Here is a 22,120-nt window from a genome sequence, read left to right on the forward strand (position 1 = left end):
AGAATTTTCTCTTTCAGTTGAGTAGATTAACTTTTTATTTAGTTTTTTTTTTTCTTTTTTCTTTTTTCTTAAGTATCTGAGTGATTTGGATCTGGAAGCAGTCACAAATTTTTGATGAAGCAATATTCAGTCCAGGTACTTGAGCTAATATTAAATATATCTTTGGAAACTTCAGCAAATGTTCTAATTTTCTTTAGTTCTATCTTTTTTTCTTTTTGTTACTCTTCTTCATTCGAATTGCCAACTCTAACTGATTCTTTAATATAGGTGAATCATAACGTATTATGAATCTTCTGTTAATTTACTTGTGATTCTGTTATTATTTCCCCTGATTTAACACATCCTGTTTTAGAACATACATTGAGGTTGACGGAAAAATTTTTCATGGCATTTGGATCCTGTCCTAAATGTAATCTGAACACCATCTTTCTGAAGTTGCGAAGTAAGGGGATTTCCTGTTTTATTCCTCAATTTTATAACCTTGAAATGGAACATTTTAAAATCATCCTCTGCCTTGTCAAAGGCTGATCATCTCTACTCCTAGCAGCACTATTTTTTTTTCTGCATAACTTGTAATTGGAGAAGACACAAATAAACAATCTTTTTTTTTTTTCTCTATGTTTCAATGAATGCCCCTAAGACTTTTAGGAAAAGTCTTAAAATGGACTTGAAAATTTCTCAATACAGTTAGACAGAGTGATGTTACTGCTTTACTCAGCGTTTACTCCTGCCCTTCCTTTTTAGCAAATTTCGGACTTCTTTGGGCAGCCTACAGGAGCTCTCTCCATTCCCTGACAACTTCAATCTCTAGGATTGAAGAAGAATCCCATCCCTACTTCCAAATTTCATCTCTACTCATCTTTCTTTTTAATGATATTGTATTTAGCCTTCCTTTCACTTTTCTTTAGCCACCACCACGTAGCGTACATCAACTACATCCCATATCCCATATAGAATCCCATATCCTAATCCTGAACCTTTAAAATGTGTGCCAACCATGCTGCAGCATCCATTTCTTTTCTCTGTTCTCCAAGCAGAAGGCACATGTAGATGCATGCAATTGCTTGCATTTATTGTGAAAGTACTTGATCCTTCACCCTTGCTGGATCCTTGTCCCTGAGCAGCCCCGGGCAGAGCCCTACTTTGACTGCAGCTTCAGGAGCCTCATCACACCGATTTCGTTCTGCCAGCAAATACACACTAATTCAACGGCTTCCTCATTTAGTGTTAGGAAAAAGAAAAATAGGAAAAAAACCCACAAGCCAGGCGGCAGAAGTAAAATCATACAAAAATAAACTAAAATAAATAAATAAACTAAATAAATTAAAATAATGCAAGCATATGCTTTCACAACAGCATGTCCATCTGGCAAACCTTATTCCTAAACTCCAGCACTGCTATTTCTTCTCTAGGACTTTAGTGTTATGATTAAAATTTAAATATTCTAAGTTTTCCTGAAATAGTTGGGATTTTGGATTGCAAGAAGACAAGTCTACGCCCCTCTCTTCAAAGTGCAATTACAAATTACAAAGTGCAAAGTACAATTCTGGCTATGTGCTGAATCGGGCAAAACCCTGCACAGTTTCACTGATGACAGCAATGGAGCTTTGCAGGTTCCTGCCAATTAATGCTCTGACAAAATATTTATGATTTTGAGCCTACAGTTTAAATACTCTGCAGTAATTCCTATGTGGCTTGCAAAGGTCCATCTGCATTTCTGGGACCAGGGGGTGAGCTCCTAAAAAGTGCTCTGAAGCACCACTGCTGCCTTGATTGTCCACTGATGCCAGAAGCGTATTATCCCTAACACACGTGAGATTTTCTGCCCTGGAATCAGTTTTTCTTCTTTTTCTTTCACTGTGAGCTATCCAGTCAGTTTACCACACACTTTAAGTGAGAATAAAAACAAAAATCCCTAAAGACACTTTCACAGTTACGTAGGAATTAGGAGATTAGAGACAGCTACCTCCAAAGCTAGTGGCTCTGCCACAGCCTTTCAGGGAGACTTGGTGCAGTGCGTGGTTGAAGTATCTAGAGCTAAGAGCCATCAGATCTTTCCGCAATGCCTGAATTTATGTCGCATCAATTCTAGCAACTCCGGAAGCACCACTACGAGTCTTCTATTACTGTGACCCAAGGGACAACTCTGTATAGCCTTGTGCAAGGGCTAAACAGTTAATGAGCTGGGGAAAAACTTACCACAATTTCTCAAAAGAAACAATACAAACAATAGTGTGAATAATTGAAAAAAAAATCAGAAGCAGTTTCTCTGCTAACCTCTTTCCATATGACAATTTCACACACACTCATTTTAGATTGAGAAACATATTTCAACTTACCACTACTACTAGTGCCATGACAAATTACTACGAAGGGAAGCTGAGGGGAAGTTGTTAATGGTTCATGCAGATGCGCTGACGTAAAAGCCTTCGAGTGAAGAGCTTAGTCTAAATTGGAGTGCATGGAGCAAACAGTTACTACATTTAGGATTGAAGAAAAAGGCTAATTAATAATGAAGACATCATCTTTACCAGCTGCTTCTCTTTTCCAAAAAATAGCTGGATAACAAACCCTCAGATGCCTGAAAACCATTCAGCAACAGTCACAACTGCAGCTCCACAGCATGTGGCCAGAGTTCAGAGCTCCACCGAGCTCTGCGGTTTGGAAACTGCCTAAACTCGACAGAAGGTCCATAGATAGGATGGGGTTCGCCACCTGACCTCCTCTTTCAGAGAAGTTTACTCAGCAGACCTCCGCAGGATTTCCAGGGAAGTCTGGCATGAATGGAAGACACAGGCATTGCTCTCACCCACCACACACTTTCAAATAAGCAAAAGAATTATTGTGCTAAGTGTGTCTTATATTCCATTATATATAAGTGCACATACATATATAAATATGTGATAATGTGTATGCATTTGCATATACAAGATAGAAATAAAACAAAAAATACAATGAATATTTTGTATTTTCATCCTTCTGGAGGTTTTACTTTTGGCCCAAAATAGCATCTTTCCCATTTCCAGAGCAGACTGCAGCAGATTTTCCTCATAAAATAGCAATGAAATACATATTTTTCTCTGGAGCATTAGCAAAAAGCTTGACTGCTGCTGTCACCGTGTCTAGATTAAATAGTATCATCTATTGCATTTTTGCAAAGATATCACAGAAGTTATAAAATGGGACAAACGTTTAGCCCTAGCACCCACTGAGCCCTCACCTGCAGTAAGTAGAATTTAGACAGCATAGACACGAAGAGTGATATCTTACCTTCTGCATTCTCATATGGTAGCAGAATGGCCAAAATTAAGCAACAAAATCATGGTTTAGTTGCACAAAGTCAAGACAGGAGAACAATGTTTTTATATTCACGTGATGCTTGGAAGACTCAAGTCATAACCACATTCCAAAGAATTTAATCCATTAATTACAGACTTTGATAGCCTGTAGCATGCTTTTCAAGACTCTATAAATGCTCAAATTGCAATTCATATGCTTAGGGATGACAGTTGAGGAGTTTCTGTATACTTTCGGCACCGTCTCACTTTGCCTTCTGATATGTCTTTCAGAGGGCTTAAAAAGCTGCGGAAAACTTAAAAGACCTACTGACAAAGCCAGGCCTGTAAAGCAGGCAGAGGGCTGGGCCGGCTTTGGCTTTCCAGTGAGCAACGGGCCAATGATTTCCCTGCCATATTTCTTATTTACCAAATGCTTACAGATTTAAAACTTTTTTTGACTTTGCAGACTTTCCTAGTTGCGGAGGAGGAGAATATTTTGAGGGGCCGGGTTTTTTATAAGCTTCCTCCTAGCCCAGAGATAAGGCCAGTGTGGAAAGCACGTTCTCCCTCAGGCAGCAATCAATGTTAGTTCCTCGGGAAAGAGGAAAGAGCAGGAGCCAGGTTATCACACAGCCCGTCGAGGACGGCGATGGTCAAGCTGCTATCAGGCCTGCTGCAAGCGCCAGGCCCGGAAGCCCCCCGGTTGTCCGGCAGACGCAGACGACACAATCGGCTGTGCCACACAGCAGTCTCTGAGAAAGGCTCCGTCTCCGAGTGTCTCTCAACAGCTCTGTCTCAATGAATGCAGCTATTATGCCTTCAACCACCAGCCGTACGCCTGCTGCTGCTCCCGGGGAACCCAAACGGAGCCGTGTTACTGACTGAAGCGGGAGCGGGGGCAAGGCTCTCGCTGGTGCTCTCCTGGCATCACCGCTTGCTAGCGCTCCACGCCGTCCGCCGTGTTCACTCGTGAGAGCTCTCCTCCCGGCACGTCCGCGTTTGCTGCGCCGAGCACGCGCGTTGGCGCTGCCCAACCCTCCCTAGAAGCAGCAGGCGCCTGCACGATCCTCCGCTCCCTGGATCTTCAGGACGCAAGTTCCCCCCGAAACGTTTTGCCAAGACGGGTCAAGACAGGAGAGCAGCGGGGCCGCGCACGAGCCGCACGGCAACACCTGAGCAGCCGACTGTGCACGGCTCAGCAGAAGCGGTTCAAACAAACATGTTCCTCAAATGAATCGCATCTGAACAAAGCTTTCTCACAAAGCTGGGGCTTCTGCAAGCCACATATTTTCCTTGGCACCCCTCCAGGCTTAAAGGCAGATGTAAATGTTACAAAGGCTCAGATACTGCAACTTCTTCTCCCTTGACGGCCAGGGAAAACTTACAAAAAACAACCCACAAAACCTTTACCATCTGAAACAGCAGTGCCAATATCCATTATTATGGAAATAAGAGAATGAATCAGACCTGGAAGTGAGAAGTGACTTCTTCCCCAGTTAACCGCACAGGGAGGACTAGGGCTGCGGTGAGAAGCTGGCGCTGGCTCCAAAAGAGGCGGTGTATCATGGCTTCGGCTGCACACTTAATGACTGGAAACGCTCAACGCAAAGGTGTGCATACGAATGTACACCAAGGAAATGATGGATTTCCAACACGAAAAAATCTCTGCGACATCAAAACACTATGAAGTACTACTGTTTTTCTCCTGCTTTTCCATTGCTTTGCCAGCTCCCTGCGCTCCCCATCAGTGCCCCGTGAAGTGTCCACAGCCACCAGAGGAACGTGGAGGCACTCAGGGCTTTTCTGAAGGGACCAGGCTCTTCCTTGAAAGCCTGAGACACAAAGACTTTCTTTTGATGAGCCTGCAAGGAGAGCCAATTAAGAAAACCCCGCCAGAAGCAGCAAAACCTCATCCCTGACGTGCTGAGGGTGTGCGGTTTGGTGTAACAGGACACCCCAGGACCCTGGACATGCCAGGCCACCAAGGCCCTGACGCTAGTGAATTACTTCAGTCCTCCCTTACTCATCGCATCCAACCCATGTCCCGAATGTTAACGACTCAGCATGTTTTATCACAGTAGCGTGTACCCTTTCAATCATCATTAGAAACGAGGAGGGTCTAGATCCGGGCACCGAGCCAGATTAAGTAAAACTTTCCATGAGGAAAGTTATTTGTTTTCTCCCCGAGCTGCGAGGCTAGGCCAAGAGGGAGGGAGGGAAAAGCTCGCACAAGCCAGACTGAAGTGTAGACAGTGTTACTGGACTTTGCAGACTACCTGCATGTTGTTCTAATGACATCTGGACTACTGGAAATCTCAGAGTGCACGCAGAAGTTTTCAAAGGCATAATTGTGGCAGCAGCAGACTAAACTTAATGCCTCAAGAGCCAATCACTTTAATCATGGAGCTGAGATGTATGAAAAAGGATACATTTCAGCAGAAGAATAATTCTGTCTGCTATAGTTCCTGTTCAAATAAACTATATCACCAAACCACGTGCATTGGAAGAATATGGAGGAATTAAAAAAAAAAAAAAAGCATATGGTTTAGAGGCAAAAAACTTTCATATATACTGTATAGGAGATATATGGACTTGTCAGACATCTAACAGTTCAACACTGTAAGCAATTCATGGGAATGACATTAGCAATAGCTCATATTACATCCAGGAGTTACAGCTTTTACTGCAAAAGTTATTTTTAAAAGAGCCATGTTTAAAATGAAATGGCTGGCAGGGCTGCAGCTTTCAGTAACACTTTACCTGTGGTTTTGCCACTTTTACATACTTATTGGGGGCTTAATGCTCCCAATTTACCTTTTCAGAGTAAAATAAAAGTTGCAAAGGGTGCATTCATTGGCACAGCACTATAAAACTCACAGCTGTGCAAAGACAATCACGAGAACAAAAGCCTCCTTGTTTTCAAAAAGATGATGATGTGGTTTTGATACTTTCTGCTAGCCACATATCTAAACATCAGATACTTTTGTTTATGATCTATATATTTTCATCTTGCTATACAAAGATTTATAGGTCAGATCAAGTCAAGATCCAAATCCAAATCTTTATGAAAGAGTCTGTGTGGAGAGGAGGAGGCTAAATTAATATACAAAACTTCAGACAAGAGATCTATCTTTCAGATATTGTTATCCCAGTTCTGGCACCTATAAGAGAACTCAGGGAGTTCTGGAAAACAATTTTTTAAACTGAGGCTGGAATCTTGGCCCCACTGTAGTCAATGGGAGTTCACCACTGATTTCAGTGTGCTGGGATTTCATCTAAAAACTTTTAGATTTGAACGTGGGCAAAGTCTAAAGAGGCTGAGAGCTTCTTCAGCTCCATAAATCAAGTATAGCTTTAATAAAGACTCCTCCAGGATAATGTTTTGATTTTCATTGAAACCTAATTTTGTTAATTTCTATGCATTAAAATATCAAATGTAATCACATCATATACAGTACACTTGAAATCTGATGAGAAAGTAAGTCCTGTGTCTTTTTCCTGTTGGTACCAATGTGTTTCCCCCCTGCTTTTTCGAAATGGCTTCATTTTTGTTTGCAATGAAAACTTATTTCTTTGATGTTTCTAATAGCAGGAAATAATTTCACAACTGAGTGTCATTCGGTTGCAGGTAAAGAATGTAATAGCTTGTGGGAGTGCCAGCTACAACCTGAAAAATGTTTCTTGGCATTAGCATGTCTAATTGAACTCTCTCCATCCTGGTGAAATAAAGATTTGGAGCTCAGTTCTGTGTTCCACCCAAGCTGCACTAGGTCCAGGAAAGGGAAATGGGGAGAAGGAGGATAGTTTTGAGTCACCTTTAACATCTCCTGTTGTGAGCCTGGCCAGTCCCCAGGCTGCCTGAGCATCCTGAAAGCTGTGTGAAATCATATTCCTCTGCCTTGTACTTGGGGCGGAGGGGAAAAAAAAACACCTGAGCTGCCTTGGTCAACAAAAAAGGACCAGGAATATTTCAAGTATAGGTTAGCACAGCTTTGAACCAGGCCCTGTTTAAGGGACAGAAGGGAGGAGCATATTCAAAAGGGACCCAGGCAGAAATGTCATTTTTCAGTTGCTTCATCAGACTGCGCTTTTAAGCAGAACATCAAATATCCCTGTGAAAGTGGCAGAAGGAGTCAGTCATAGTCTTTGCTTGGAGGTTGGACTCACTCAGAATTATTTGAAACAAGAGTGCTCGTCTACAAGCCAGATACCTTTCAATATCAAGAGCACTGTCATATCAGATATCACTTTAGAGCCTAAGTTTCAAGTATGTTCTACATTTTGAATCACATACTCACATACTGAAATGGAGAGCCCACTTAATGAGTAGTCCAGGTGGCTACTGTAGATTCTGATTTAAAACAAGATGGCCAAGACTAACGTTTGTTTGCCAAAATGGAAGCCTCTTTGGGTGTTCCCTTTATATCGCTTCAGCTGCCCACCATTGCAGAGGCAGAGAAATCTCATATACAAAATATATATTTATATAAACTCACTGACTGCTTTTTTTCCAGAAAACTCTGCAGTATAGATGCTCTATATTTGGATACATTCCAAACCAAAAGGAATGAATATTTCTTTGATCCCACAGGCTAAAACCAAAAAAAATCTGTTTATACCTGGTCCAAGATTACTAACTGTGGATTAGGTACATAAATCAAACCTGCCCAAAATGGTAAACATGTAACCAAAGTCTTTACCAAATATTATTTGCCATAACCAGTTAAGATATTTTTTATTTGTTCAGTAGTCCCAAAGTATGTTAGATGATTGGCTTACATTTTTCACAGGTATCTTCAAGTAATACTGGAGGTTATAAATTGAGGGCACTGTGAAGTTACTGATGCTTCCAGAATGTATTTTTTAATGCCATTAAAACATTGCCTTACTTTAAAATTACTTCAGGAATGGTAGATTTAGAGTAAAAGGGAAAGAAAGCAGTACACTATGGGTTATCTCTAACTGGCTTTCATACTGTTCACATATGCCACAGTTTAATAAAAATTGAAAGGAGTTTTAAACATGCTATGTGAAGGGATATGAATTGAGTCAGTGAAACAACACATCATAAAGAAATGCTGCAGCAATCTACTAAAAATATAAAAGACTTACTGTCCTTACTCACTAGAATGATTTGAATTCAGATTTTCAGAATATGATCACAAAGCAGAAATGCCTACCCATTCTCCAACGAGGGAAACATTTAAAGAGGAATACAGTACTAACAGGAAGCAATGTCAAAGGTCTAAAAGTTCCTAATCCAAAAAATCATGCACATGAAAAATCAGCCAACTGTTCCATCAGAACAACTTTGCAACAGCCATTCCTGCCCAGGAATGTGCCTTATTCCACAGTTAGCACCAGAAATCTGAATGAGGCAGCACCTGGTACCAAGGCACTAGGTCTATGGAGCAAACAGCACCTGCTGAGACACCAGGAGGAATCACACTGCTCCTAGGCTGCAGTGGCTAAACCGCCCTTTGCGAGTGCAGGAGGAAGCCCAGACATCATCCTCCACAGCGAAGAGCTGAGCATGAGAAAGGGAATTTTTATTGAGACAGAATGACTATTCAGAAGCAATATATTTACTGCCTGTTGGCACTAGGGTGCGAAGTGTAATCAAAATAATAAGTAGTAATAAATTGCTAAAAGTGGCAGCAAATGGATACCATACTGTAAATTAATTGGAAAACAAAAAACAAAGAACAGAGGTAAGTGCAGGAAGACATCTACCTCAACAGCAAGAATAAAGATTGGTCATCTCCTCCGGCATGCTTCTAAGATAGAGAAAGTGGTGTAACTGGGAAAATTTCCTTTGTCTCGAGGGCCTGTACAACTATAACCTACTACCAATTTTGGAGGGGTGTTGAGTTTTTGAAACTACATAAATTAATTGCTTTCTATTATTTACTGTTACCATGAGTATTGTGTCCATTCCTTTTTTTTTTTTTTTGCTTGGTGTACAGTTCTGGTGCTCAGCCACAAAATGATTTTGATAGCCACCAGATGGGAAAGGGAAGGTTATCTGGATTCGGATAGTTGAAAAGCACTTCAGTCTCAACTCCAGGTAAGAACAAGTTCAACCCAAACCCAGGTAAGTGTACACGGGAGCCTCTGCAACTGCTTCTGCTTCAGAGGGCTGCTGTGATGCATGTCCAGAACAGGGGAGCAAAGGGAGATGGGTAGGACTAAACTATTTATGTTTTGCCAGAGAGAAAATATTTGCTGAAAAAAATTAAACCTCTGCTCCAGCACACAGAACAGCCAAGTTCCTCTGCTTCTCCAGGAGAACTCTGGAGTCAACACCACTGAGGAGCTTCAACCACCACTCAACCCACAGTCCCAACCGTCTGGTAGAGACCAGCCACAGGCAGCTTTGCAAATACTGCAAGAGAAGTGGCTGCTAGATTTTGGAGAGGTAAGGCAGTTAGAGTGCTCTTTTTTCTTTTCTTTGTGCTTTTCTAGAAGTAGGCTAGATTTGGATTCTAGCTGTAATCTCTTCCCTCCCTGAATAACTTCTGGTTTCTCTCTTATCCAGAATCTAGGCATGGCTTTTTGTTTTGGTTTGTGTAAATTTTTTGTTGAAATCTTGCTCTTCATAGCATAGATATGGGGTAAGAATACACGCTATAGGAAGAAAACCTTGTCACAAAAAGATGTGTTGTGCAAAATTTCAGTCAGATGAACTCCTAATTATGAAAATTCCTTAGACCTTGAATTGTCTTTATTTTCTCCCTGAAATACAATTATATTCAGATGTTTCTCCTTGGCACCAGTGAGTTTGAATGCAGCCATTTCAAAGGCATTTCTTTTTCGAGTAGCACGGTATGTTATATAAAGTTACATGGCTATTGAAAGGGATTGCATATACTGCATTACGTGAGGGTTCAGAATACAACTGGGAAACTAGCAGTAAGTGCTAAATCACAGCTCAGTGAGGTCACATAATCAAATTCCAGATTACCTCTTTTATTATTTTCAGCTAATAAATCTTTGGAAACTAGAGTCTGACAAGCTCATCGCACCATTTTAACAGCAGTTGTGCGTGTAGAATATATATACACATATAAAATCTTACAAACTTAAAAAAGAAGCAGGCAACAGCAAATCCACAGTCAGAACTACAGAAACAGTAGCCTTAACATCAGATGCCACGAGGCTGAAAAATTACACTGAAAGATATGCCTCCATTTTTAATTTGAACTTTCTCAGCTGAAATAGAGTAGTTTATCATTTAGTTCCAGTGAACAGATTTGCCTATGAGAAGTTTCACTGCCCTATGGATGGGACACGTTAAATATGTTATCACTGCAGTTCCACAGGTCACTGGCATAGGCGTAAGCCAAGACCATACGGTTAAGATTATTGCAATGTAGCTATTGGTCATGCAGCTAGCTCTACAGTAACTAACAGCTTTTAATGCTTGAATAACTTGATTTCATTATTCCAAACAAAATTAAAGAAGACGTTCCCATATAGAGAATATCCGAGCAAAACTCTGCACCATTCCACGAGGCTGTTAATTGAACTTTCTTCCACTGGGATTCAAAAGGAGCTGGGGTTAAAAGAACTCACTGATATAGCAACATGGTTGAACGCAAACCTCTACAGCTGCAGAAGACTTACCATCGTCCAGGTACATCTGGTCCAATTCCTCAGGTTCTCGCTTGATCGTTACAGGAATAGGGGCCAAATTATGATTACTTTCCTCATGCAACTCTGGCAATGACAGTGGTTGGTTTGTTGGAGACTCATTTCTGTGAACCTTCGGCAGTTGCTGCTGCTGTTGACCCATTATGGATGAATGAGTTGGACTGCAGGACTGCAAATAGGTTGGCTCTTGGGTAACAGATGGAACTGGAGAAGAGGGACTGTTGGGATAGAGTGTTTGTTGGTAACCAAGGGGACAGCTACTGCTCAGATGTTGACTCACCTGCGGCTGCAGCATGATGTGAGATGATTGCTCGGGAGAGCTTGGGTGCACAACTATAGACCTTGGCACTTCCTGTATGGTGGGGACACCTCCAGCGGGCTGCTGAAGTCCAAGGTGGCCGTGGCCCGGGTTGGGGATGCACTTGTAAGGAGAGGAGGAAAGGTCGTGCAGCTTGGGGCTTGCGGTGGGAGAAGGTGTCATCACGGCGTTTCTCTGCTGACAGGAGGCGAAGCCAGCCACAAGGCACGAACCAGGGTCGGGGGGCATCATGATCTGTTGGCTGTAGTACGGCTTAGAGAGAGGGCTTAAGCCTTGGTTCATTGGTCCACAGGTTTGAGCAGGCTCATAGTCATCTGTGGGTTCTGTTTTTATAATTGGAACTGTTAAAAGAAAAAAGTTTTAAATAAACATGAGTTGCATATTGGTATGATCAAGTTGGCTTGTGGCTAGGATACCCTTTGCAAAACAAACAACGTCTTGAATAAGACTCTGTGTGTCTTTCGCCTAGTTCTCCCACCCTATAAAAAAAATGAATGAGTCATCAGCACAAGAAAGTCACAGCTGGTTCTAATATTGAAAAGGACTATTTTCTTTGGACTCTCCTCCAGCACTAATGTGCTATAAAAATCTATTTGCAAATAGCTGTGCTTCAGTAGAAGCCTTGGACCCAAGGGCTCCATGGATTTGTAGTAATCAAAGCAAGAATTTTAACTTGGATATACTACTGCATTTCTCCGGCTACTGATGGCCCATTTGATAAATGCCTGTGTTCGATAAAGCTGAGCATAGTAAGGTAGAGATGGGGCTTTCAGAGTTCAGCGAAAGTAAAATGGCGAAGATAAATGACAAAGTACTACGAACAAGAAGTTTTCAATTATGTGTAGGGTTTTTTTTTTTTTTAAGAGTAGGATTTGATTTACTTGTTTTTACATGGTGGTGTTTAATCTTACTAACCAGCCAATGGGTGTAAAATATGCAGCAAGTTGTATCCAACTCTCAGCGATTCCAAGCTGGAACTGCTAGCGCCAGCTCCTAAAAATATTAACTCAATATCCACCTACCACAAAAGAATGACTCCTACAATAGACCTCTGCTTCTTCCACCCAAAGGAGAGCCTAAGTGACCAGTCAAGGCAGGCCTCTACATACTACTGGTTCATGGACACAATGACAGTCTTAGCATCAGCTCAATTATGAAAAAGAATATCTTCTTTCTCCAACCAGAGAAGAATGTCTTCCTCAAATCAAAGCACCTTTTTCACAACAGCTTTCCCTCACAGATCAGAGGCAAGTGCCTTTCCTGTTTCCCCCATGGAATATGCAGTTCACAGGTATAAGACACCCACTTTCTGTATCAGGAAAATTATAAACAGCAGGGCCAAACCAGGCTGCATATGTACTTTTTTTCTAGACAGATTTAACTGTAGCACATAGAGCAACTGAGTTTGGATGTATGGTACAGTGTGTCTTCTTTTCCAGAAAGAAATCCACAGGAACAGTCACAGCTTGAGGGCACTGTTGGAAATTTACGGTGGTATCAGAGATTTTCTGTTAGAATATAAAAATAACTGACCTGTTATGGCACAAAGTTGTTAATAAAACATATTCAGACAACTCAGCTCAGAGCACATGCGTGTCATGTGTTTCTGCTGCATTTGTTCTTGCAAATGTGTTCTACAAACACCCTCAAGCATGCTCAAGCCACGTACTGTTATGTTTGTGCATGAGTCTTTCGAACCCCTCAAAATGCACGTGCGTGCATGTGCACATATAAAACGTCTTTTAACACTCACAGATTTTGCTGCTGGTGAGTGCACTTCACTACCCTTGTTTTACAGCCCTCTAGCCTCTTGTTAACTTTGCTCCTTTTATGTTCTTTTACATGTAGATGCTTGCAACACTTGCTTCAAGCTTTCTACCGCTCCTAGTAAAAACATGTGTCTGTATTTGTAACAGATGCACAGGTGCTGCTCAAGATGAATGTTCTAAGGATAATGGATTGTCATTGGATTCCTCATAATCTTATTTTCACCTGCTCATGTGCTGCACACTAGTTAGCATGGTTACTAATGCATTTGGTTGCAGAAAAGCAGATTCCAGGTTCAGTGACAGCTTTGTAAAACCAATATCACACCCTTTAAGAAAATGCAAGACCAAAGAAACGCACCTAGATAAACATAGCAGCTCAGATATTGTAAGAAAATACCTTTAACAAGTTCCTGAGCTAGCAAATATTCTCACATGTTTTATATTAGGATCACTGTACTAGCACTAACCACAGCACAGCTGGAAATATGATGGTTGTTGAACACTGAATTTTCCCAATATATCACTGTTATAGAAACACCTGTGCTAAATAATTCCAAGTTCTACCACTGGCAATTCAGTTCCAATAAAGCCTGGAGTTGTCTTACTTGTTATAACCTAGTGTAGGCTTATTGCCTTCATGGCATGCAGGCCAGAGGCATGAAGCTTTAAGGGAGATATATTCCTGATCTCAGGCTGACCACTTTTAGTAGCCCTTCTATAGCACTTATTTGCTGCTAGGTATATCAGCCACTTTTTTTTCCCTTTCCTTTAAAATTATTCTTTATTAAAGCAATGCTATCAGTGATCTATTTGAAGGTCAGGCTGGTGGCCCCAGACATTGGAAATCTGTAAATTAAGTTTCTATTTGCCATTGCACATAGCTGCAGCAACAAATTGAGGATAACAAGCAAGTCCTACTCTGTACCAGGTGAAGGATCCGCGATGAGTGGAGATGACCCCAGGCAGGTCAGGCAAGGACTCTCTTGGATGTGGGGACAGCAATCAAGGACATTCTTGGCTACCCTTGACAGCAAATTCAGGGTTCAGAGGCAAAACCAAAAGGTGCTGGTGTTAATCATAGTAACCAGTCAGGCTAACTCAAGATAGCCTGTGCTCTGATAGTGTGCTGGTAGCAGGAGAGGGAAACAAGGAGGGATATGAGATTAAGTAGTACCTCCATTTTATGTGACATTGATTTACACCATCTCATTGCATTGCTCTGAACTGATAGCACTGAGTTTCAGTTACTTCATGTGATGACAAGCAAAATGTCTCTTAAGTGAATAGATGCTACCTGTATTAGGTTTAAACTCATTCAACTGAATTGTGTCCATAGCTTTTCTCAGTGTGGTTTTCTGAAGTTTTTCTAAATGTTGTTGTTTCTAAATATTGCTTGCTAATCTCATCAGTAGGATGTATATTCTTAATGACAGAAAAGGTATCAATGCTGAAATTGCAAAGGGATTTGTATCTGACTTCTCAAGGCCTCACAGTTTGACTCGTCACTTAGCACTGCGGAGCATGAATGTATGGATCCTACCAAGCTGGGATGACAGCCATTCACTGCAGTTCAAACAAGTGTAAATGTCTTCACAGCGTACCAGTTTGCAGAACAAGGCTCTGTAAGATTTTTTTTTCCTGGAGAAAACATTACTAATGACCCAGATGATCTGGAATCAAACCTGCAACATTACTAATGACCCAGATGATCTGGAATCAAACCTGCAAAGCTGAGTATGTCAGCAGAAACGCTGACATTAACATTTCACTTTCTGACCAGACCTCAGCTTTAGTATTTTTTGGGAACAACTATACTACTTGACTTGCAGAAGACAGATATGCCACAAATTACTACATAATGCCAGATAACAGTATATTTATGACACTCTATCCGGTATCTGCCTCTCTCCAGCCTATGTAACTTCACCAAATGAAATAACAAAGGCCAAAAATATTTGCTAATGCTGATACTTTTCAAATGGAACTCCAATGAGCTCTGGGTTTGATTTTCTGGTCATTTAGAAAGTAATTTCTTTGTGCCCAAAGATGACATAAAACATCTTATATTCTTCTTTTTTTAAAAAAGCTTATATTCTTCTTTTTTTAAAAAAGCAGGATTTTACACTCACTTTGCAAATGACTGCACAGAGCCCAAAGCAGGACCTCTGTGTATTGCAAAGCAAACTTTCTGAAACCAATGCAAGAACATTGGCACAGCCTTCTTCTGTATCACCAGGCGCTGGCTACCTACTTACCATCACAGTGTCTACTCAAATGAGCCAAAATTCTTGCTGTGCGCGTAATACAGCTACTGGATTCCTGATGGACCCTGTTCCCTTCCTCACTGCCCTTCCTTGGGCCAAGCTCTTCAGCGAGGACAAAAACAGCATTAACTGATTTACAGCAACTAAGGACACGGTCCTCAGGGCCTACGGACATTATCAGGGCGCAATCTAGGCTCTGGTCTAGTGGGTTCCTTCAGAGTAGCCAAGGAAAATCAGCAGTAACGGATTAACACTGCCACTTTCCTATTGACTCATGTTAGATTAACTTCAAACCTTTGCAAACCTGAGGCTAGAAAAATGGTTTTCATTTGCAGATACATCCCTGTGGAGCCACAAGAAGCCACCTGTCATAAAGCCTATCAACATTTGCCACCATTTAATTGCAGAAGAGAGTATTTTACCCTGGGAGATGCAACATGTTACACAGTGTAACATGTATACAGTGTAGTATTTAACAGAGAAGAGTATTAACCTGGCTAACTTCTAGCTCAAATATTTAAAATCAGTTATCATCTTAAAAGACTTTGTGAAAAACTGCCAGCTCAGGGAGACACTCTTAGCCACACAACAACAACAACAACAAACCCTACAGCTTTCAGAATTTGCAAGCACTTCTAGTATAAACTGGACTATTTTTTAAATTTAATAGGGCCACATCAAATGGTAATACACATTCGATCTTAGAGCTGCTCTGTGGTGGTGACATAGCACTCAGTTCTGTGGACTCTCAGCTGACTAGAATAGAAAATGAATATGGAATGTGCAATACACTGAGATTTGCCAGCAATAAATTAGAGCAATGAAGTCCAAGTGTGTGAAATTGTCAATAGAGAAGACAGTGCATGATTTTTATGTAGACTCAGAAGTAAAACCACTCATTAAGAGACCCGGCACTATTGGAGGATCAGACCCTTCCTATGAACAGGAAAAACAAACGCACACGTGGTCGTACAGCGACTTTGTCAGTGCTTGCTATTCCACAGCGCATTCGGCTGGCCAACGGACGACCTGCAACTGTCCTCAACGGCAAATATTAAAGCGTGACGTCGCTCAAAGTTCCCAATTAGCTCGGTAAGCAACTTAATCCGCACTAATTGCTTTTAAACGGTTTGACGACATCTCCTCGCGGGCTCTGGCCTGGTGTCGTTATGTCATCTGATTTCACAGGGAGTCCTGAGGGCCCCGCGCTGGCAGCAGAGGCCGTAAATCACAGCTACCACCAATTCTTGCTCCGAGACCAGGGCCATGACATCAGGCCGAGGCCCGGGCCGCGGACAAGGGCCCTCTGTGCGCCCCGGAGCGCCACAGAAACTCTGCGGCCGGCTCCGCGAGCCCCGCTTTGAGTGAAGGGCCGTGCCAGCAGGTGAAACGTTCATATATCAAGCCTCGAAGAAAAACAATATATCACACACGTTCAGCGGAGGCAGTGCCTCAGAGAGTGCTTGAGTATAAATTATACATATTTTTTTGACAATTCTAACAAGCCTGTTTGCTTTTACACTTGAGCAAGCCAGATGGGTTTTTAAACCCTCTTTCCCGCCCCCTCCCCTGTTTGCTATTAAAATATGTGAACTGAGAAGATATAATCATATAAATTATACAGATGTTTATCCTGATTAACATTAAACTAACAAACCCACATTTCCACATGGCATTATCAATGCAGACATTTATGGAACTAAAATATATTTATTGCGTCCTTAGTTTGATTGAAGCTATCAAACAAAATAGCCACCTTTCATGGTGCAGACTATGATGTAGTCCTCTGGCACCAGTGCAGAGATTTTGGTTAGCATATGAAAATCAAAACACTACTTTTTTCATCATGTACATGCACACGTTTCTTCAGCTTCTGGAATAAACATTTCATAATCGGTAAAGAATTTAGGATGAGACTTCCAAAGAGAGTTGAGGAATTAGATGGTTGAATCGTCTTTACTGAGTTGAGCTCCTAAATCCCATTTGTGCCCTTGAAAACCTTCCTTGCATGACAGTTCTGAGCCAAAGAGAACACCCTAGTCTTTACCAAGAGCAAGACGGTCCTTCAGAAACTGAAATCCTATGTTTGGCTCCATCAGACCAGCAGTACACGGGCAAAACCTTCTCAAACACCCTGCCAATGTATCTCCACGCCCAGGTTACAAAGGACTTGCAATCTCCATGATCAAGGGACAGCTCCTCAACCCTAGGGTTGAGGCAATTACTAAAGGGGCCCTTTGACATGTGAGCCACCAAGTGGGTGTTTTTCATGGGGCAGCAACACAACCCAAGCATTTTTTTAAAGGCCAAGCAATACGAGACCATTGCTTCATGGTTAATAGTATCAGAGCACAAGTGAGTCAGAAACAGAGGGAACCACAAGCTGCGAAGAAGCTGTAAGCAGCGTTCATGTAAAACAGCAGCTTTTATCTAGACGAGGATTTGAACTCCTTCACCCTCCGCTGCCAGCGCGTGAACAGAGCATCCAACAGACTTCTGCCTAATTACCACTGTGGTATCCTGGTGTGATAGGAGAGCCCTCCTGGCCACTTCCACGGAAAGAGCAACACCACTTTCCAAGAAACTTCTCTTGGGCAATAGGATGGGTACAGACCTCCAACACTTGTCTGCCTGCTCCTGCTGTTTTTGTGTGTATATAATTTTATGGAATTGGGTGCATATGCATGATTTTGTATAAGAATAGCATTTAGGTGGATGGGAGCCTAGCACATACGTCTTAGTCTATAATCTCAGACAGTGCCATTATCTGATTAGATTCCAGGTAACTCAATTACTAAATGCTTATCAACAGCTGTTGGATCATTAGAGTGTTCAATACATATTTATAAGACGACTAAACATTATATATGGCAACTTGGTTTACACACTGCTAAACGGGATGGGGAAGAGAGGAAGATAGACTGAGGATATTTGGTTTGTGTGTTGGTACAAGAGACAAGACACACATGGTATTTCTTTGAATTGAACAGGAATTTTTTTTAGAAGACTTGACTCATTTTCTACCTTATTAAATCTTACAATACTGAAAAGAGTAAATTAAGTCAAGATATTTTTTTCTCCTCTAAGGAGAAATGCTAGATTTGCAAGGCATATTGCAGCTATGCCTACCCTTTTTTTTTTTTTTTTAACAAAACACCTCTGTTTTCAAATCTCTTTGGTCTCCTTGCCTATACGAAGCAGTTGCAGTCAAAGATGACATGGCTTGAGCTGTTGGAACACAACCTGAAACCTACGAGTTTGCCCTAAAGGCCAGACTCAACCATATTAGTCTTAAAAATGCTATTTCTCTCACCAGGATTTCTTGAGATCATCTCTCTTTACGACCAATATTCCTTCGTGATGCAGGAGAAGGCTCATTCAGCTTAACAAGGATTAAAACCGAACACCAGCATCCCCCACTGAGAGCCTGTCTCTTGACGAGAACTGCTGGACCGCCCTCAGGCCTCTCTGACGTTGCTCCTGCTTTCCTAGCAAGGAGCTAGTGATGGGAAAACGGCGGCTGCGGGCAGCAGCCCCAAAGGGCAGCAGCCAGTGTGGGGCCGGCCGGCCTTTCTGCAGCCTCTTGTCCCCAAGCCGAGGCCACCACGGAGCTCCTGCCCCACGACTGTCCTCACAGGAGGGATTCCTCGCCACGCCAGCTGAGGAATTAACTAGCTCACCCAATTCACGTGGTGTGCTATATATACTATATACCCTTGGGAGCACCGTGCACTTTGACCTACCGTGGCTTCTCTTTCTCTCACGGGATTTGGTGGCTGGCGCCGGCCCACAGCAGTCACCGCGGCTTGCTCAGCGCACTGCTCGCTGGCCCGGCGGTGGTTCCCTTCTCCCGCCCTGCCAGCACGTATTTTCCCCAGTCCATGAGCAGCTGCAGGCAGCCCACGCAGAGCTCCCTGTCCAGAGACCTGGCTGCCTCCCAGCGCACCGATTACACCCTCTCTGCAGAATGTTTCCAACCCTGCTGCTCTTGGCCACCTCAGCTCCAGCAGACTCCCCTTCCTCCTCCTCAGGGACGGATGCTGTCCCTCCCGCAGCCAGCCACGCATGTCTTCTCCTGAGTGTTTTATCTAGAGCAGCCACCAGAACAACATCCCCTTTCAGATCAATCACAGCACTAGATTAACTATGGCGATCAGCCTCTTGAGGAGAACCAAAATAAACATCTCCTGTAATCCAGCCCATGTAACTCTATACCACTTTCTCCCTTACAGAAGTTTTACCTTTTGGCTTTTAAGCTAATTGGAAGGTCCTGAAGCCCCAACCTTGCTAACCTATGCATGCAAAGGGAGGCAGTCCTAGAAATGCTAATCTGGAGGGATTCAGGGATCAAAGCTACAGGCTGGGTTTTGCCCTATGAATGGGAGTTTTTGAAATGGGAAGTACTGCCAAAATACAAGTTTATATGCTGGAAGTGGTGGCCATTGCTGCTATGATGGGGCCTGTTGGTCACATATATCCAGGGTCTTCTATCTAGTACATGTGCAGCTCTGCTGTAAGAGAGACCTCACCGCACCAGCTAGTGCTCCTTCTTTGGTCTCATAGAGTAAGATGGGGCACGGCATGGCCAAGCAAATTCTGCTCTTATTAAAGATGAGATGGGGCTAGCTCGGCTCTGGCTGGTGGCCAAAACAGGCTGTCACTGGGACAAAGTGTGAGCAATGTTTTTTGTTATCCTGTTAAATGTCAAAAGCAACAATCAGCCACCTTGCAGCCAAAATGAAATAAACTTTAAGAGCACATAGTGTAAAAATGAGCAACCATGATTCATATTTTCACCTAAAAAAAAAAAAAAAAAAAAGATAAAAAATCTCCCTTTGGCCAACCATCCTTCCCCCGCATTGATCTGTCCTGGACTGCATGGCCTTTACCACGCACCCAGCTGCAACCCTGCTGTTTCCCAGCTCCCAGCCGCTGATGGGAGCATTTCCAACAGTCCTGAGGCTTTAGACCTGACTCCCATTTGTGCCCAGACTGCTTTCATGCTGCCCTGGCAATGCACCCATGGTTTGACGCAGGTCTCCAAGCAATGCACACGTTCTGATCTGGGTGCCTATTGCTCTGGCTGGCTCCCCAGGTGGCCTGCGAGCTGCTCCCAAACTTGCAACCACTTTCCTGCCTTGGGCCTCAGCGGGCTGCTCACAGGGACTGCCTGCATCAGGCACTTGTGTCCCTAGCGGCCCCCCATGCTGCTGGGCTGCCCCTTACTCTGCTCCATCCCCGCAGCTGCCTGCAGCACGCGGCACCTCCGCCTCACTCCTGAGCTGAGCCCAGGGCAGAACTGTCCCTGCTTGCGGTGATTGTATCACACACACTGCATTTGGGCCTCCTGGCTCCCTTTCCTCCCCCAGCCGGTCCCATCTTATGAGACTTTTGCAGACAAAGTTGGGTTATAACAACTTTGCCGGCCTCAAAAGTGAAAATTCCACAAATATCCTGAGTTTCGAGGTGCCGGGAGGCAATCAGCGGAAGCGGAGCTCTGTGTCTCAGCAGAGTGGCGACGCTCTGTGTCCGCATTCTCTCGTTTTCTACTAATGTGCCCAGTGTAGCATTTTAACTTAGAAAGTGAGCTGTGGGCGGAAGAGGTGAGGTGAGACAGCGGCGCGGCTGCAGAATGTCATCGCTAGAAAACTGCTGATCGCACTCATCTATAGCGCAGTCGAGAGATAATTTTAGAGTCGAGACAGGAAGTTAATACGAGGCTGACGAAAACAGTGGGCACCGCTCACCATTTTCAGAAGCACACTAAGCACTTTCTTCGCTTTCGTACTGCCATGCTGTAAACAATCATCAGGTACTAGCAACCACGGGGCAGGTTTTCAGGACACTTCAGTACCCACGGTTCCGAGGGAACTGTGCTCCTACTGAGCCACTTGTCCCAAAGGCCAGATTTTCAGCACCTTGGGGGCTCACGCAGGTGCCTGGGCAAGGACGTTTCAGAAGAGCTGGCCGCAGGGGCACAGGCTGCGCGCTTGGGAATCTGGCCCTGCAGACGTCGAAACGCACATCTCAAAGTGAAAACAAAAGTTCCCAGCATAACAACGCCGTTTTAATAAACACTAGCAGCAGGGAAATGATCTTTTAATAATGCTTTAAAAATTAGAAAGCCTGACAGAAACAGAGAACAGGAAGTATTTTATCATCAACTCTTTGAAAAAGCGTATTTTTCAATCCAGTAAAAGAATTACATCAACTTTCCTTCTTCCATCTTATTTAAAAGTTCCTGGCGCTACTAGCCTGCCTTTGCTTTGTCAAGTATCAGTAATTGTCCAAATACAATTCAAAGAAAAACTCTTCTACGTTCCTCATTCTTGACATTCATATTCATCAGATAACAGAAATCATAGAGCACGCTAGTGCCCACCTGCAAAAGAGAAGTTCTTCAACAAGCTTTCCTCGTCTTGGTGTGCCTATTCAAAAGAAATATGACTAAAGAAACATCTAACCATTATCATGTAAGGAAGTACTTAAAATCTTCTGCACTCTTGCCTCTGAGTTGGAGAACTCATTCAGCTTTCTTGGCAGATGAAAGCACAGGATTTTGAACCACAGCATACATATCTGGTTGCTTTGCAAGCTTCTTCATCTTCTCCAGATTAGTTCATACCTCAAATGCTACTGCTTATCTCTAGTGACTTCAGAGGACTGTTACTCCTGTGCGAAAGGCATATATGTCCCCATGGTATCATTAAACGCATATAAACAAAGTGAAAAGCCGCCACAAACAAAAATGAGAAAAACGGCAATCGCCTGAAGTGCTGCAGGGTGAAAATCCAGTGCAACGCAGGGTTCACTAATGGTTTCCCAAAACACACTGCT

The 22,120-nt window shown here is 42.9% G+C and overlaps 1 protein-coding gene across 2 annotated transcripts in view; it reads right to left on the reverse strand.

The window, feature by feature from the left end:
* The window catches only part of NFATC1 (nuclear factor of activated T cells 1), a 106,852-nt gene that overhangs the window by 18,345 nt on the left and 66,387 nt on the right, over positions 1 to 22,120 (reverse strand). The window contains exon 9 of one of the 2 annotated variants that reach the window (XM_088533413.1): positions 10,905 to 11,591. In XM_088533413.1, the coding sequence (XP_088389539.1) occupies positions 10,905 to 11,591 (687 nt within the window). Of the gene's footprint in view, positions 1 to 10,503; positions 11,592 to 22,120 lie in introns of those variants that run through there. The other variant, XM_088533414.1, reaches the window with a different exon arrangement.

This window comes from Tinamus guttatus, unplaced genomic scaffold (genome assembly GCF_059628265.1).
Source record: "Tinamus guttatus ecotype Peru unplaced genomic scaffold, ASM5962826v1 Tinamus_guttatus_pri_ptg000497l, whole genome shotgun sequence".
Classification (NCBI taxonomy): Eukaryota; Metazoa; Chordata; class Aves; order Tinamiformes; family Tinamidae; genus Tinamus; species Tinamus guttatus.